The sequence below is a fragment of the Leptopilina heterotoma genome, unplaced genomic scaffold (genome assembly GCF_015476425.1).
Source record: "Leptopilina heterotoma isolate Lh14 unplaced genomic scaffold, ASM1547642v1 Lhet_58, whole genome shotgun sequence".
NCBI lineage: Eukaryota > Metazoa > Arthropoda > Insecta > Hymenoptera > Figitidae > Leptopilina > Leptopilina heterotoma.
The window spans coordinates 2,928,200-2,945,288 of NW_025111131.1; the positions used below are offsets into that span (position 1 = coordinate 2,928,200).

At 23.8% G+C, this 17,089-nt stretch overlaps 1 protein-coding gene across 50 annotated transcripts in view; it reads right to left on the reverse strand.

Moving 5' to 3' along the window:
• The window catches only part of LOC122508873 (Down syndrome cell adhesion molecule-like protein Dscam2), a 176,013-nt gene that overhangs the window by 12,456 nt on the left and 146,468 nt on the right, over positions 1-17,089 (reverse strand). For all 50 annotated transcript variants that reach the window (XM_043622471.1, XM_043622474.1, XM_043622482.1 and 47 more), the window contains 3 exons: positions 9,342-9,532; positions 5,907-6,264; positions 1,772-1,829 (listed from right to left, as the gene is read on the reverse strand). In XM_043622471.1, the coding sequence (XP_043478406.1) occupies positions 1,772-1,829; positions 5,907-6,264; positions 9,342-9,532 (607 nt within the window). The remainder of the gene's footprint in view (positions 1-1,771; positions 1,830-5,906; positions 6,265-9,341; positions 9,533-17,089) is intronic.

Here is a 17,089-nt window from a genome sequence, read left to right on the forward strand (position 1 = left end):
TTATATTTCTTTGTATAAAATACTTTTTGTTTGAAAGTATGATTATTGTACATTACTCATACCAAATTTTATTAAAATCTATCAAATAGAACGGTAGAAATTTTTTTTTCAATAATGTAATGCGTGAAAATTGTTTAAACAATAACTCTTAAAACAATTAAAATTTTGCAAAATCAACTTTGGGGCCATATTTTGGTATGAAAATACTATAAAATTATTGATGTGAAATATAAAAATATATCCATCCATTTTAAGCCATTTTCAAAATAATTCTTTGAAGAAACATTATTACATTAAAATCGCTCATTCTTAAAAAATTCTATAGAAGCGATATAATTTGAACTTAAATGACTAAAAATTCTGATTAATTTATTATTTGGTATATTTTTGTCCCTTCTTTCTCCCTTTTCACCTTTTTTGAAAATAAAAAGTACTGTGATGCCTGTACACTGCAATTCACACTAATTATTTAAACCATGCAAACAAACTATTTGTTTAGGTTTTTTATTTATCACTTTTCCAAAACTCAATAATTTAGTATATGTGTAGGAGTTTGAAATGGTAAGAAATTTTCACACAATTATATTCCAACTCAGCAATGTTCAAAAGTGCAAAATTTTATTCTGTAATTGAAGGTAAGACACTTCATTATTCTAATTAATTAGGATTTTGAACATCACTGATTCAGAGATTAACAAATTTGGACAGTCAGAAAATTTTGTACATTAAAAATTAAAAAATTTCATTGTACAAAATTTTAAATCTCAACATTTAAAGCAAATTCAGAATTTTGATCTGAGAAAAGTGTTTGCTAAATATTTCCTATTGATAAAAACGTTCTTCCTGTAATAAAGAGTACATTGAGATTTTAAAAATAAGCATTGCAAAGTTTTAAATGTTATTTCACAACACAAAAGGCTGCAGAAGCAAAATGTAAAATTGGTTTTAGAAACATTCAATACATCGTAACGTGCACTACCTAAAAACGATAAAAATAGTTATACTAATATTTTTGAAAGGTTTGAAATAACTTTCCTCAAATATGTATAAAAATAAAATTTATGAATTAGAAAAAAAATTGCTTATTGAAATGTTTAATTAAAACTCTAATGATTTTTGAACTCATTTATGCTAAAGATGTAGGATTTTAATGTGTTGGAAGCGTCAGATCCATACATGCATACTGATAATTTTTTTAAAATTGTGTTTATTATAATTAAATTTTATTCATTTGTTTAAATTGAAATTGGGAAAGAGTTAAGCAGTTTAAACTTAATATATTGATATCGAATTTGCATTTCAGGGTTAAAACTTGAAACATTTGAAATATAATTCTAAACTATAAACAAAGAAAAATTGCATGAAGTATGAATGTTTTCTTTTAAAATGACTCAATTTTTACAGATAAAAATAGAAAATCCCCTGTCGATTTCAATTCGAATACACTATTTATCTTAAATTAAATTACAATTTTTTAATAAATTGATCTATGTAAAAGCAAAAATTAAACTTGATATTATCTATGGCCATGACAACTTCACTCACCCCTATTCAGTAATGTCAAAATAATAATTTTAAGAAAATTCGTTAATTAATTACTATAAATATTCTGTTTATAAGACTTTTCAACTGTAACTGTAGTGGAAGTAAAGAAAGAATACATATAAAGTTTCTTTCTGAAAGTTTAAAAGTATTAAAAATTGTCTGTGAAAGTAGTGCAAGTAGAGAAAAGCTAAACATTAAAATTTAATGACATGGTTTTATTACTAACCTTTCAATAAGTTTACGCATCTCTTCAGTTGACATACCATCCTTGGTTCGAGAATTCACTGAAATAGAAAAATATAAAATCCAATTCACAAAACTAGTACTACGACGACACTATCATGCACGTTAATTGCTCGTTCAACATTGCTGCTTTATAATAACATTACATACGTGAAAGAGACAACGATAAAACGTTAATTTATGTTAATCCAACAACTTTTTAATAAAGTCATTTATTGTTAAGTTATATAAAATGGACAAAAAAGAAATAATATTAACTTAATATTTGAAATTTCAATCTCTCTTAACAACGTTATGATTTAAAAATAAAAAAATATATTTTTTCATCCTCTACAATTTTCTAATTTAAACAACAGAGTGATTCAAAATTTGTATAAAACTGTATAGACAATTATTAGGTATGTATAGGTGTAAAAATTTATACTTTATATTTTATACGTTTATATTTATAAATTTTGTGAAAAACCGCACTTTATGAAATGCGACCACTTTGTGGTAAAAAATTTAGTTCATAATGAATCCAGTACGTTTAAATATTTCATAAAATGCAAATGCAGATTTGATTCAGGTAGGGCTCGAACTAGTGAAAGTATTTAAAAATACGGACTTTACGGACCAAAAATTAAAAATTACGGACCATTAACTGACGAAAATATAACCAGTCCGAGTCAAATAAGAGAACATTTTACTTAAAACTATAAATTAAATTTTTAATATCTATAAAACATGAAGATATCGATAACTCCGAGTCTTCGACTCGAAGTGATCAACTTCTTCATGTTTTATAATTATGAAAAATGATCCAGTGATAAAATTATTATCAGTTTAATTATTATTTTCAAGAATTTTAAACTAAAATTCTACTTTAAATCAATTATTTTTAAAAATTTTCGAAAAAGTTCTTTAAGAATTTCCAAATCTATTTGTTTACAATATTCAATTTTACGATATTTCAATTATTCGTAAATTCTTCAATTAAACATATATTAGAAAATAAAAACTTAAAATAATATTAAAAAAATTCAATTAAACTTTTTCAAAAAAATTAATTTCAAAATCCAATTATTTCTACAAATTCACGCTTTCATGCTTTTAATATTCAATTATTATCTAAAATTTTAACTGAAATTCATGTTTAAATCCATTTTTATTAGAAAATTCTAATAGAATTCAATTATTTAAATACAAATATAAATAATTTGTTGACTAATTCAATATTTCTTAAAATCCAATTCTCATAAAGAATTTAAACAACAAATTTTTAAATACTTCAATCCTTTCGACAAATTTTAATAAAATTTTTAAGAATAATTACATTTTTCGAGAAATTCGATAAAAATTGGATTAAAACTCATTGAAATTCTCAGATGAGTTTTATTATTTGTGAAAATAATTGAATAGCTAAGAAGAATTAAAAAATTTTTGAACATAATTGAATTTCTCCGAAGAATTTTGATTACTTTTGAAAATAATTGAATTTCTGCAATAATTTGTAACTTCTCCAAAATTCAATTTTTTTTTTAGTGATTTTAACTAAAATTCTTTCATAAATTCATTATTTTTAATAAGAACTTTTGAAAAATCACTTTGAGAATTTTCAAATTTATTTCTTTATAATTCAATTTTACAAAATTTCAATTATTCGGAAATTCTTCAATTAAATATATATATATATTAGAAAATAAAAACTTCAAATAATTTTCAAAAAATCCGCAATTAATCTTATTAAAAAAAATGAATTCCACAGAATTGTTTGTTAGTAAAAAATTTGAAAGATTTAGATTTTCAAAGATTTGAATTTGAAAATTCAACTTTTCAAAATTCAATTCCTTCTAAAAGAATCACGCTATAATGATTTTAATATTCAATTAAAATTTAACATAATTTTAACTGAAATTCATTTTTAAATCAATTTTTAAAGGAAAATTCTAGGAGAATTCAATTCTTTAAATAGGAAATAAAATAATTTTTTGAAAAATTTAATGTTTTTTAAAATAAAATTCTCATAAAAAAATTATTAATAAATTTTTAAATAATTCAATTTTTTTGATGAGTTTTAATAACATTTTTAAGAATAATTACATTTTTCGAGAAATTTGATAAAAATTGTATTAAAAATAATTGAAATTCTGCAATGAGTTTTACTATTTATGAAAATAATTTAATTATTGCGAAGAATTTTATCAAAATTTATGTTTAATAATTGAATTCTTTTGGGAAATTTGATTAAAATAGTACAGATATTGTAAATCATTGAATTGAGAAATTTTTTTTTGAAAATAATTGAAATTTTGCCAAGAATTTTATTAAAATTTTTGAAAATAATTGAATTTCGGAGAAGAATTTTTTTATTTCTAACGATATAATTGAAATTTTGATGAGAATTTTTGTAAATTTTTTAACATAATTGAATTTCTGCGAAGAATTTTATTACTTTTGAAAATAATTGAATTTGTTCAATTATTATTTGTAATTTCACATAATACGTAATTTCACAATATGTGAAAATATTTTTTGAAAACAAAATTTTAATAAAATTATGTATAATTTTGAATTAATTTATTTATTAATTTTTAAAATATTTTTTTAATTATAGTTAATATTTATTTAGTATTTATTTTATTTTTACTTGTGTTTTGTCTGTGAAGTAAAAATAAGTAAAATATAAAAATTTGATTTGTGATATTTTTATTTATAATTATGATACCTATTCATTATTGGTATTTAACAACTTGAATATTTCATGAAATATTTTTCATACATGTATGTACATATTGTGGAAAATCCATAATTATAATTACACAAAGTGTATAATCTGCATTTGATTTTCTTAAAGTGTCATCTGAATCGGTTGAGGTTATTAAATTCTTCTGAATGTATAGAAAATTTTTTTTTGTATAAAATTCAGTAAATTTAATATTAAGTTTTAATATTAAATATTTTAATTAGAGGTGTGCAAAAAGCTCGAATAGCCGAGCCGAGCCGGGCCGCAATTTTTTCGAGCCGAGACGAGCCGAGCCCGAGCCAGGCTCGATGTATCGGGTACCCGAAATTTTCGAGTACTCAATTTAATTCGAGCTTTTAAATTAAAAATTTTTTTTTTTTAATTTAATTAAAAATTAATGTAGAAAATTTGGGATTTTCTCAAGGGCTCGAATCAGATCGAGTACCCGAAAAATTCGAGTACCCGAAATTATTCGAGCTTTTTATAAAGCTCGGCTCGGCCCGAGTTCGAACTGAATAGGCTCGGCTCGGCTCGAAAAATGAAAAGCTCGAAAATACCCGATCGAGCTTCGAGCTTTTTGCACACCTCTAAATTTAATATTAAATTTATTATTTTCATTTCTTTTTATATAGAATAAAAAAATTAAAATTTACTTTAAAATTGTGTCCATAAATTAACGTTTTCATCTACGTAACGATAAGAGAAAAGAGGATTGACGGGATCTTAATATTGAAGAAAGGAAGGATTGGAACATTTTATATCATGTCTTCAATTTATATAAAAGATTAATAATAATATTGCTATACTATGCAGTTTTTGAGGGAAGATTAGTTCTCTTGGAGTATTATTGATCTCGACAGTATAATGTCCAAGACTAATAAAAGTCCATATCATCTGCAAAACATAAAGCAATTTTGGAAAAGTATTATGTTTCTTTTAGAATTTCAAAAACATTTTAAAAAATATGTCATCCATTATCACCTAATGATGAAGAATATTCCTACAAATTTTCGTTGAATTTGTTCCAAAATTTTGCATAAAAAAACAATTTAACATAATCAAGAACAATTTTTGACGAAAATTAACAAAAGAGTACGAATGGAGTATTATTTTTGAAAATCTTACAACATCGTAAAGAATTTATGTATGAAAGTAAAGATTTTAATATTTCCAATTACTTATAACCGAGATTTGGAAAAAAAAGTAATTTACTTAAAAATAAAAACTTTCTCAATATCTGTCGTTTAAGAATGTAGTAAGTTAGTAGCCACCAGCAGTTAGTAACATTTAGCAACAAAATATTGTTAGTAAAAAAGTGGAAAACTCATCAGTTAGCGGCAGATAAAGAAATTTCATGAAGTACTTTTTTATTCGCTGCGAAAAGAGTACTTACCGCCATAGTTTCGATTAATTAATTGATCTCGATCGCATTCTGCTTCGCTAATCTCATTACTTTCTTTGCTGTCATTGAAGCTAGAGCTGTTTGGATCGTGGTTCCTGGGTGGAGGTGGTGGTGGTTCGGGAGAATTTGACATTGGAAGATTGCGGGCTGATCCAACACTGCGGCGACCAACAGAGCCACGAGAGCCGTAGTGATCATAGGGAGCTCCGTATTGTCCATATTGAGAGCCGTATTGATCTTCTTCAGGTGCACAATTTGCAGGATCATCATACTCAGGTGAGAAAACATTAGTCTGCATACTACCACCTTGAGATGGTACTCGTGAATAGCGTCCACCATTTTGTCTAGGCTGTAAGTAATTCAATTTTTTAATGTTAATTTAGACAAAAGTACTCCCGGTAAGTGGAGTTAAATCTATTTTATTCTTAGCCTGTTGTGCTGGAAATGAAATCATAAGATTTTTAAAATAAAAAAAAATTGTTTGTTTAAGTTATAAACAGTGCCAAATGAATATAATATATCTTTTTTGTAGATCCATGTTAACCGATTTTAAAAATTAAAATTATATGATGCTTTAATTACAGATTAATGGTAAAAAATTTTTTAAAGGAAAATTTTCATTTTTTTACTCCAAATTTTTATCGCTTCTTGAAAATAAGATTCCGCAGAGAAATACGTAGCCGATTTTCGATAAGTTAAAATTTCTATTTTTGGCATACAAACAAGTACCCATTTTTTGGTCGAAAATTTGAATTTTAACTTTGAAAGCTCACCAATTTAACAAAAATAAATATTTTTAAAATCGCCTACGTATTTCTTTAGCTATTCTAATGTAAATTTAGAAAAAAAAAATTATTTTGTTACAGATTCATTTTAAAAACCTGTAGACTGCGTGCAGTGGGGGTCCTAAAGGAAAAAGCGTTTTACGCGAACATCTCTCAAAGCACTATTTTGCATTATTTTTTAATAAAAAAAAATTTTTTGGAAACTTTAAAAGATGCCTAAAAACATCCTTAAATATAATTACTCTCCAACTTTTCTTTCTACGAAAAAGAAATCGCAAATATACGTTAATTTTGTAACCTTCTACAGTGGCCTAACCCCTTAATACAGTTTTAACCAAATTCCTCTAAAAATGTAAATATTCTTGAAATTTTTATTAAAACTCGTCGAAAAAGTTCAATTATTTAAAAATTTGTTGATAAAATTCTTTATGAAAATTCAATTTCGAGAAACATTCATTTATTCAATAATTTTTTTATTTTTGTATGTAAATAATTGAATTCTCGTTGAATTTTCTAATAAAAATTGGTTTAAAAATGAATTTCAGATCAAAATTTTAGATATTAATTGAATATTGAAAGCATTATTGCGTGAATTTTTATGAATTAGAAACTTTTGCAAAAATTATTAAAAATAATTTATAGTTCATTCATTTCTTTCGAAGAATTTTATTATTTAAAAAAATAATTGAAGTCTTGCAACGAATTTTATTACATTTCTTTTAAATAATTGAAATCTTGTAAACTTTATTATTTATGAAAATAATTGAATTCTCGCAACGAATTTTATTACATTTCTTTTAAATAATATTGAAATCCTGTGAAAAAGTAGCAAAAAGTTAAACTTGACGACCAAAAAGCTCGTTTTAGAAACTTCACTTAACTGACAAAAATTTCTATATTTTATTTTCTTGACTTTTTCCTAATTTTCATCAAAAATATTTACTTCTTTCTTATCCTGCTAATAAATTAAATTTCCGCAACGAATTTTATTATTCATGAAAGAATTTAAATATTTATAAAATAAATTTATTTCTTGCGAAGAATTTTATAAAAATTTTTAAATAATTGATTTCTTTCGACTAATTTTATGCAAATTCGAATTTAAGTAATTGAATGCCTGAGAAATTTGTATTATTCATGAAAAGAATTGAGTTCTTACGAAGATTTTTACAAAAAAATTTTTGAATAAGTTAATTCTGTTTGGAAATTTTATGAAAATAGTATCTAGAACCTATTAAAAATCATTAAATTGAGAAAAATTTGTTAAAATAATTAAATTTTATAAAGAAAGAATTCTATTAAAATTTTTAAGAATAATTGAATGTCTGTGTGGCATTTTATTAAAGTTTTTTGAAAATAATTGAATTTCTAAAAAGCATTTTAATATTTATGAAAATAATTGAATTCCTGCGAACGATTTTGTTAGAATTTTTTTAAATAATTGAATTCTCAAGAAAAATTTATTTCTTTTAAAATAATTGAATTCTTGTGATAAATATTGTAATTTATGAAAATAATTGAATTTTGCAAAGAATTTTATTAAAATGCCTCAAAATAATTGAATTTTCGGGAATTCAATTTAATTCAATTCAATTTCGGGAATTTAATTTTCTTTCAAAGAATTTAAAAAAACATTTTTTTAAATAATTGATTTTTTCGAGGAATTAAAATTAAATTTTTAAGAATAATTACATTTTTTGAGCAATTCCTGTAAAATTGTATTAAAAATAATTGAAATTCATCTCAGGATTTCAATAGTTGCTTGGAATTTTATTAAAATTTTCAAAAATAATTGAAAGCCTGCGATGAATTTTATTATTTATAAAAATAATTGAATTATTGCGAAAAATTTTATTAAAATGTTTAAAAAGAATTGAATTTCTGTGAAAAATTTTGTTATTTTCGAAAATAATTGAATTCTTCATAAGAATTTTATAAACATTGTTTTAAATCATTAATTTTATCGAAATGTAATAAATATTATGAAAATTTTATTTTAAATAATTGAATTATTGTGGAAAATTTTATTTGCTAAAATAATTGAATTTTTCGATTAATTAATATAAAATAGTATTAAAAATAATTGAAATTCTTCGATGAGTTTTATTATTTATGAAAATAATTGAATTCTTGCTTAGAAAATTATGAACATTTTTTTAAGAAATTCCATTTCCATGAAAAATGTTATTATTAGTGAAAGTTGTTAAATTTTGTTAAATAATTGATTTTTTCGAAATTTTTTTGAAAATACTATTCTAAATTAATTGAATTCCTGTGGAAATTTAATTATTTATGAAAATAATTGAATTTTTTATGAATTTTAACAATTTGTTTTTAAATAATGAATTCTTTTGCAAAATTTGATGAAAATACTAGATATTGAAAATAATTGAATTTCGAATGTTTTTTAAAAAAATAATTGAATCGTTTTAAAGAATTTGATTATAATTTTTGAGAATAATTATTTTTTTGTATAACGTAAAAAAAGTAGTAAATATTATTATGTTTTAGTAGATGAGTGCAAAGCCTGAATTTTACTTAAAAAGTTTTTTTAAGTTTAAGTTTTTATATAAATAGTCACTTTAAATATATTTTTGAAGAATACTGAGCATTAATTAACCTACGTTTTTCATACACTTACCATGGATTGAGAACCAGAGCGACTATGTGCGGATGAGTTTGTTGGGTGTCCTACTGGTGGTCCCATTGTGCCAGAATGTCCATTGCCCGGATGAGGGAAGGTTTGGAACTGCATAGCTTTACTGGGATCCATTTCCTCACGGAATCCAAGGAGGTGGAAGGTTGCGTAAGGGCAAATTTCGTCTTCCATACCTGAAAAATTTTATTATAAAATGTAAACAACAATTTTTCAACTCTAGTTACAATAAAAGATAATGATGCATAATATTAAAAGGACCAAGTTATTATGAGTGTAAGAAAAAACTTGTAAAAATCGTAAACGATTATATATACATAATTTGTTTTTATAACTTAAGCCCAATTAAAAAGAACTTTTAGTATATAATAATAAATTAATATAAACAAATATTTTGCCAACTTCAAGTTAGTAGTAATTAGTAAGCAAAGAAATATTTAAGTCATATTCAATTGAGTTTTTACTTTAATGAAAAATGTATGATTGTTGTATGCAAATATGCATCTGAATGTACGAATGAGCGACTGAATGAGCATACAACGAATTTGTTCACAATATTGCTTCGCAATTAAAGCTCGCATGCGGGATATATTATTTTCTAATAACGCCTCATCGAAGCAGGTTTTCATAATTTGCAGCAATTCTTTTAATCAAAGAACTCTACTCCGCAATTTCCCAAAGTATAAAATAAAATGTCAGGACAAGTTATTCATCTTAAGGATGACTTATTTAAACCTGTTGCTTATTTCATAACCATCTTCCATTATTATAATAAGCAAATTTCCTTATAAGAAAGCAAAAAATGTTCAACATATGAATACAATTTGCAACTTGATTTTCTAAATCTTTTGAGAAAGGAGAAGGGCCCCCAAGGCCTATTTTCTGCCCCCATGAAATATTCATCAAAAAAGAAGTAAATTGATAATGATTTCAGATGAAACAAGCAAGTTTTCGGTAGGTGGGCACTGTTTCTAAAAAATATTTTCTAATTATTTTTGTCTAAAAAAGCGATTTCTAATAAAATCTGTTTTCTAAAAAGTTATATGATTTCTAATATTTATTTTTCTGAAATTTGTAAAATTCTATAATTTTGATAAAAGTTAGAAAATTAAAATTAGGAAATAGAAACTATTTTGCATATTTTCTGCTTCTCAATCACAATTCTGTTCACAAAATTATGAGTTTTTTTTTTTGAAAAAGAAGAAAAATTTTTATAAAATTCCTATTTCTTATCACAATTTTTTTTAACAAAATTCTGTTCTTCTTTGAAAAAAAGAAATAATAATTTGCATCATTTTTATATCAAAATTTCCAAAATTAATATATTTATGGGTCAGTCCATTATATTTCACCTGAAGCCGTTGCGGCCTATTTTTTAAAAAATCTCATAATTTGTAAAAATGATGTTGAATATCCATAGAATTCATTTTTGAGAATTATTATTATAAAATTTTTTGAATTTAACTTAGAATTTTCATTTTTAAATTGAGTTGGACAGAAAAAAGGTTATATTGACAGTTATGAAAATTTAATAAAAAAGCATGGGAATAATTTAGATAATAGAAATTTCTTGAATGATATTTGTTAAAAATGAGCTAATTTCCTTGTATAAATAGATTATTATGTAAACATACTCAAAATAATAGATAAAAATTGATTTTAAAATTTACCTATGAAATGTCAAAAGTCACTACATTTTAATTACATTTTTCTAAAAAGTTTATAAATATTAAAAAATGTATTACTATTTAATGTAAAGTATTTTCAATTTACTTTCATAATATGTGCTAACATTTTAATTTTATAATATAGAAATAGGAAAAATTTTACCTTTAATATTGAGTGTTTCATGATTTTCCGTGATTTTAATCACTTATTTCTTCTCAGGTGCAAGACTAAAAAATCCAATTTTTGTCTTAATATTTAAGTTTGAACTTCTTTTCCATTCTATTAAATTTTGGTGATGGAGAACAAATTACTTTTCAATTTAAAAAATCTGCTGAAAAAACGAATTTGTTGGTTAAAATGCAAGTAGATTTTTGCAAAACTATTGAGATAGCCAACTTCAGTGTTATAAAATTACCTGCATTTTAACCAACAAACTCGCTTTTTCAGTAGATTTTTTCAACTAAATTTAAACTGAAAAGTAGCTCGTTCTCCATCACCAAAATTTAATAGAATGGAAAAGAAGTTCAAACTTAAATATTAAGACAAAAATTGGATTTTTTAGTCTTGCACCTGAGAAGAAATAAGTGATTAAAATCACTGAAAATCATGAAACACTCAATATTAAAGGTAAAATTTTTCATATTTTTATATTATAACATTAAAAAGTTAGCACATATTATGAAAGTACATTGAAAATACTTTACATTAAATAGAAATAAATTTTTTTATATTTATAAACTTTTTAGAAAAATGTAATTAAAATGTAGTGACTTTTGACATTTCATAGGTAAATTTTAAAATCAATTTTTATCTATTATTTTGAGTATGTTTACATAATAATCTATTTATACAAGTAAATTAGCTCATTTTTAACAAATATCAATCAAGAAATTTGTATTATCTAAATTATTCCCATGCTTTTTTATTAAATTTTCATAACTGCCAATATAACCTTTTTTCTGTCCAACTCAATTTAAAAATTAAAATTCTAAGTTAAATTAAAAAAATTTTATAAAATAATTCTCAAAAATGAATTCTATGGATATTCAACATCATTTTTACAAATTATGAGACTTTTTTAAAAATAGGCTGCAACGGCTTCAGGTGAAATATAATGGACTGACCCTTATAAAACATTATATTTTAGAAAATTTTAAATATCTTTAGGAAAAAAATCCCTATAATTTCTATTTGCTAATTACGATTCTTAATTAGATTATTTAAAAATTTGCGGCCTAATTTAAAAAAAAATGAATCTGTGTGATCTGTCGAGAACGAAATAAAAAGAATTATGTTAAAATATTTATTAATTTTCTTAAAATATGAGTGTAAAGTGGAGAAGGTGCGGAAAAATGGCACTTTTTTTAGCAATTAGAAAATATTTAAAAAAGCATAGAAAAATTCTTAAAAGTGCAAAAATAATGATTGATTCTTGTTTAAAATTAATTGATTAATTATTTTTTAATAATAAAACTATAGTAAAAATATAAAAATAATAGATAAAATATGTTTTTAAAGTAGGTCCGCCAAATAAACTAATTTTGACGTTTTTATCAATTAATTACGAGAAGAAGACATAAGGGTTTAAAAATTGCACACTTTATCAGGTTAAAACTGATTATTTTCTTCTAATTGAAGTTGGTTTCTTCTTGTTAATCACGTTTCGATCATAGTGTTTAAATTAAAAACCAACTTCAATTTAAAAAAAATAAACAGTTTTAACCTGAAAAAGTGTGCAATTTTTAAATCTTTATATCTTTTAAAATAGACCCGGATTTAGAAGTTGTGAAAGTGACAATTTTTTTTATTTTCCTTTAACGGAGTTATTAAGTTGTAACACGTTACGCAACAATTCAGAAATCGCGTACTTTCAACTCAATATTTCTTGTATATTTAAAGAAAAAATTAAGAAAGTGATAAGAAGTCTTGAAAGTTCATCAAAAATACTCTATATTCGATAAAAATTAGGTTTTTTGGCGGATCTACTTTAAAAACATATTTCATTAATATAATAGATGTAAATGTTTTTTGGATTATTTAAATGTAGTATATGATGTTTTTGTTTTTTGTTTTAAATATAATCCACTTATTTATTTCTCTTTCTTAAAAATACATTAGCTTTCGCCCGACAACGTTGGGTCTTTTCAAATGAGAATTCTAGAAAATTTCATATAGAAATATTTCATATAGAAATTTTCATATAGAAATCATATAAATTCATATAGAAAGATATAAAGAATTAATTATTCTTTATATCTTTCTATATGAATTTATATGTATTCTCTAGAATTCTCATCTGAAGAGGCCCAACGTTGTCGGGCGAAAGCTAATGTAATTTTAATGTATTTTTAAAAAAGAGAAATAAATAATTGTGGATTATATTTAAAACAAAAAACAAAAACATCATATACCATATTTCATTAAGTTATACAGACAATTTGTAGCTGTGTCGTATTAGCAATGGAATTAGGCAAATCATAGAAGCCGAGAGCACTAATGGTTTTTAGCCTTGCTATCTTATTAGAAAACTTTGCAGAATGCTTAGTTTAAAAAATAATTTACATAGCAACCAAAAAAAAGCCATTTCCAATTTCAATACTCAACAAATTAAAAGAAATTTTGAAAAAGCATTTATAAATTTCTGTATATACACTGAAAAAACTTCATGAGACATTTTCAACTGCATCTCCTTAGTATATGAGTAGAAAGTAATAAAAAGAACTACTTTTTTAGTTAGTCTGCCCATCTTTGCATACTTATTTTAACTATTTTATAAAGTTCAAAATTATTAATTCAATTAAAATAAATTTCTTTAGTTAAAGTAAAAGTAGTACATTTCTACTTAAATGTAGAGTGAAGTAGTAGATCTAGTAGTAGATTTTACTTTTTCTAGCAGTTGAATAAATTTTCATCTAATTTTTGTCATAGAGTTTTAGAAGAGTACTAACTGTGACAAGTTGTAAATACAATTACTTTAAGCAGTAAATTAACTGTAATTATCAGTTGAACTATGGCAGGAATACCTTCAAGTATTAAGTAAGTCATCCTAGAGTGCGAACGTGGTTAGGTTGTCGGTTTATGAATGTTAGGGTCGAGCGTTCAATTCCCGGCGTTTAGAAATTTTTCTCTGTTAGGTATATAGAAATTAAATATATAATATAAAGATAAACAAAAGTGCAAAAAAATGGAACTTAATAATATTTATAATAAATAATTTTATTTTACTATTTTAAGTAATTGTCTTTACTACTGAGTTAATCTTAGTAACTTTAACTACAAATGAGCAGTTAATTTTACTGAAAAATTATCATTGGTTCCTATATTTAACTAATAGAAGTGGTTAATGCAATTATGTATTATAACTATCGTTCAACTATATATATCTAATAATTAATGTAAGTTCAAAAATATCTGTGGGAACTTATTGAACTAAAGAAAGTAGTTAAAAAGTAGTCAAAACTAAGGATTTTTTCAGTGTATGTTTTCCAAAAATTCTTTATTCAAAAAAAGGTTTTCACATAGTCTGATTATTTTAAGTGCAAATAGAAAAGAAAATGCAATGGTTATCCAAATTACACTTGAAATTAAAAATTATATGCTTAGCAACGTTATCAAAATCAACGTTTTAACCCCTTCAGTGTCACTGACGCCTATAGGAGTCATGACTAAACTTGGTCAGGAGTGAAAAATTAAAAATGGCGGATTCAATATGGCGACCAAAATTTTTAATATTGCCGGATTTGTCTAAAATGTTTACTGGAGGGGTTTGGGGTCACTAAATTCAAATTTGATGTCAAAATTAAAAAATTAAAAATTGATGTCGTCAATATGACAGCCCAAATTTTAAAAATGAATTAAAATCTTATGTCAGACTTTAAAAATGCAAAATAGTTTGTAAAACATATAATAATTAATCCACCATTTTGAATTTTGAAAAAGTAACATTGAATTCGTCATCAGCGACCCCAAAAATCCCCGAGTAGCCTGTTTTAAGCGAATTTATTAAAATTTTAAAATCTTCAATTTTCCTGACACACGTGGTCAATGTCTTTGTATTTTAGCATGACACTAAAGGGGTTAAATTAGGGTGGTCCTTAAAAAGGTTTTTTTCGAATTTCTTTGCCCCCAGGGGCTTAAATGCTTCCAAATTAATAAAAAAAATTCCCTGATAATTTGAGCTCTCAATATTAACTTTTAGATAGTCCGCACTCAAACTTAAGTTTAAAAAAAATTTTTTTTAATTTTTTATTAATTTATTTTGATAAAATTTGGAAGGTAAATCAATACTGAGGTGTATTACGGTCACAAACACCTAAAATAAGACAAAAGGACCTTCAAAAATATCGAAACAAATATTTTTTAGCAATTTTTTAATTTTTGAAAAAAATCGATTTTTGTATCTTTTTAAATAACTTTTTTATCTATTAATATTTTCATTAATTCTTGTCAAAATTACATTCCTGACATGAAAACAAATCGATTAATGTATGGGGCATTCCAGGCCAAATCGGAAATTATTTTGCTTTTGCATCTTAAATTTTTTTTAAACATTTTTTTCTTTTAGTACTCTTTGAAATGAGCTATCTTGATTTTTTCAAATTTTTTCATAAAGCGGTTCAGGAGATACAGATTTTTAAAAAATAACGTTTTTTACGTAAATTTTTTTTTAAATGCTTATAACTCGGTCAAAAATTGATCAAATTGTTGGACGTTTTTATCATGAAAATTTAAAAAAAAATTAAATAATTTACGATAAGATTTTTAAATTTTTAAAATAAAAATTCATTTTTAGCAATGTATTAAGCCTTGTACGATCCTGGTCAAACGATGGGATCTATTTATGTTGAAATTGTTAATTTTTATATACGCAGTTGTGGCCAAATGACTAACTTGCCATTTGACAAAATCACATAAATTTTTCACAGCAAATGTGTTTTCAGATTCAGTCTCTCCAAACTTAACCTTCTTTCCGTGTAAAATTGTGATTTGGTCAAATGACAAGTTAGGCCTACCTTTTTCATTGTGTATGTAAAAATTAAAATTTTTGAAATAAATAGATCCCATCGTTTGCCCACGAAAAATTTTTTAAAATATTTTTATTGAAAACTACGCGTGAAAACAAAACTTTTCATTATAAAAACGTCCAATTTCATCAATTTTTGACCGCTTTATGAAAAAATTTGAAAAAAATCAAAGTTGCTCATTTCAAAGAGTACTAAAAGGAAAAATCGATTTTTTTCAAAAATTAAAAAATTGCTAAAAAATATTTGTTTCGATATTTTTGAAGATCCCTTTGTCTGATTTTAGGTGTTCGTGACCGTAATACACCTCAGTATTGATTCACCTTCCAAATTTTATCAAAAATAAATTAATAAAAAATAAAAAAATAAAAAAATTTTTTTTTTAAACTTAAGTTTGAGTGCGGACCATCTAAAAGTTAATATTAAGAGCTCAAATTTTCAGGAAATTTTTTTTTATTAATTTTGAAGCATTTAAGCCCCTGGGAGCAAAGAAATTCGAAAAAAAACCTTTTTAAGGACCACCCTAGGTTAAATAAAACAGATATTCATTTTAGTAACAAAAATCGAAAATTTAGGAGCTTTAAAAATTTTTCTATTACTTTATATACTCATCAACTAAAAATATTAAGTGTGTATTACTTATTATGTAAATAAGAAATTTAAAAAAATACATAGTTTAGAATGTTCATTAAAAATTTTCTTTCTATACTGTTTTATTAAACATTTGGAATATTATTTCCAATAATGAAAATATAATTCATTTCATAAAAGTGTTTCACTTTACAGTATATTTATACTATTTTTTAAAAAATTTCTCTGCTTACTCAAGTAAATAAAAAATTTAGTTTGTGTAACAGTTTAACTACATTAACTAAAGCTTTCTTCTATGAAAAGAAAAAACATTTTTTTCTGCAATAGAATATAAGTTTAAAACTATCACTATATTAGAAGGTTATAATTGCATGCAAAATTGTGTGTCACTAACATCTTTTTTCCTTTATATGGGTGATTCTCCTGAAAGGGACCCTTTTTTTGTTTGAATTA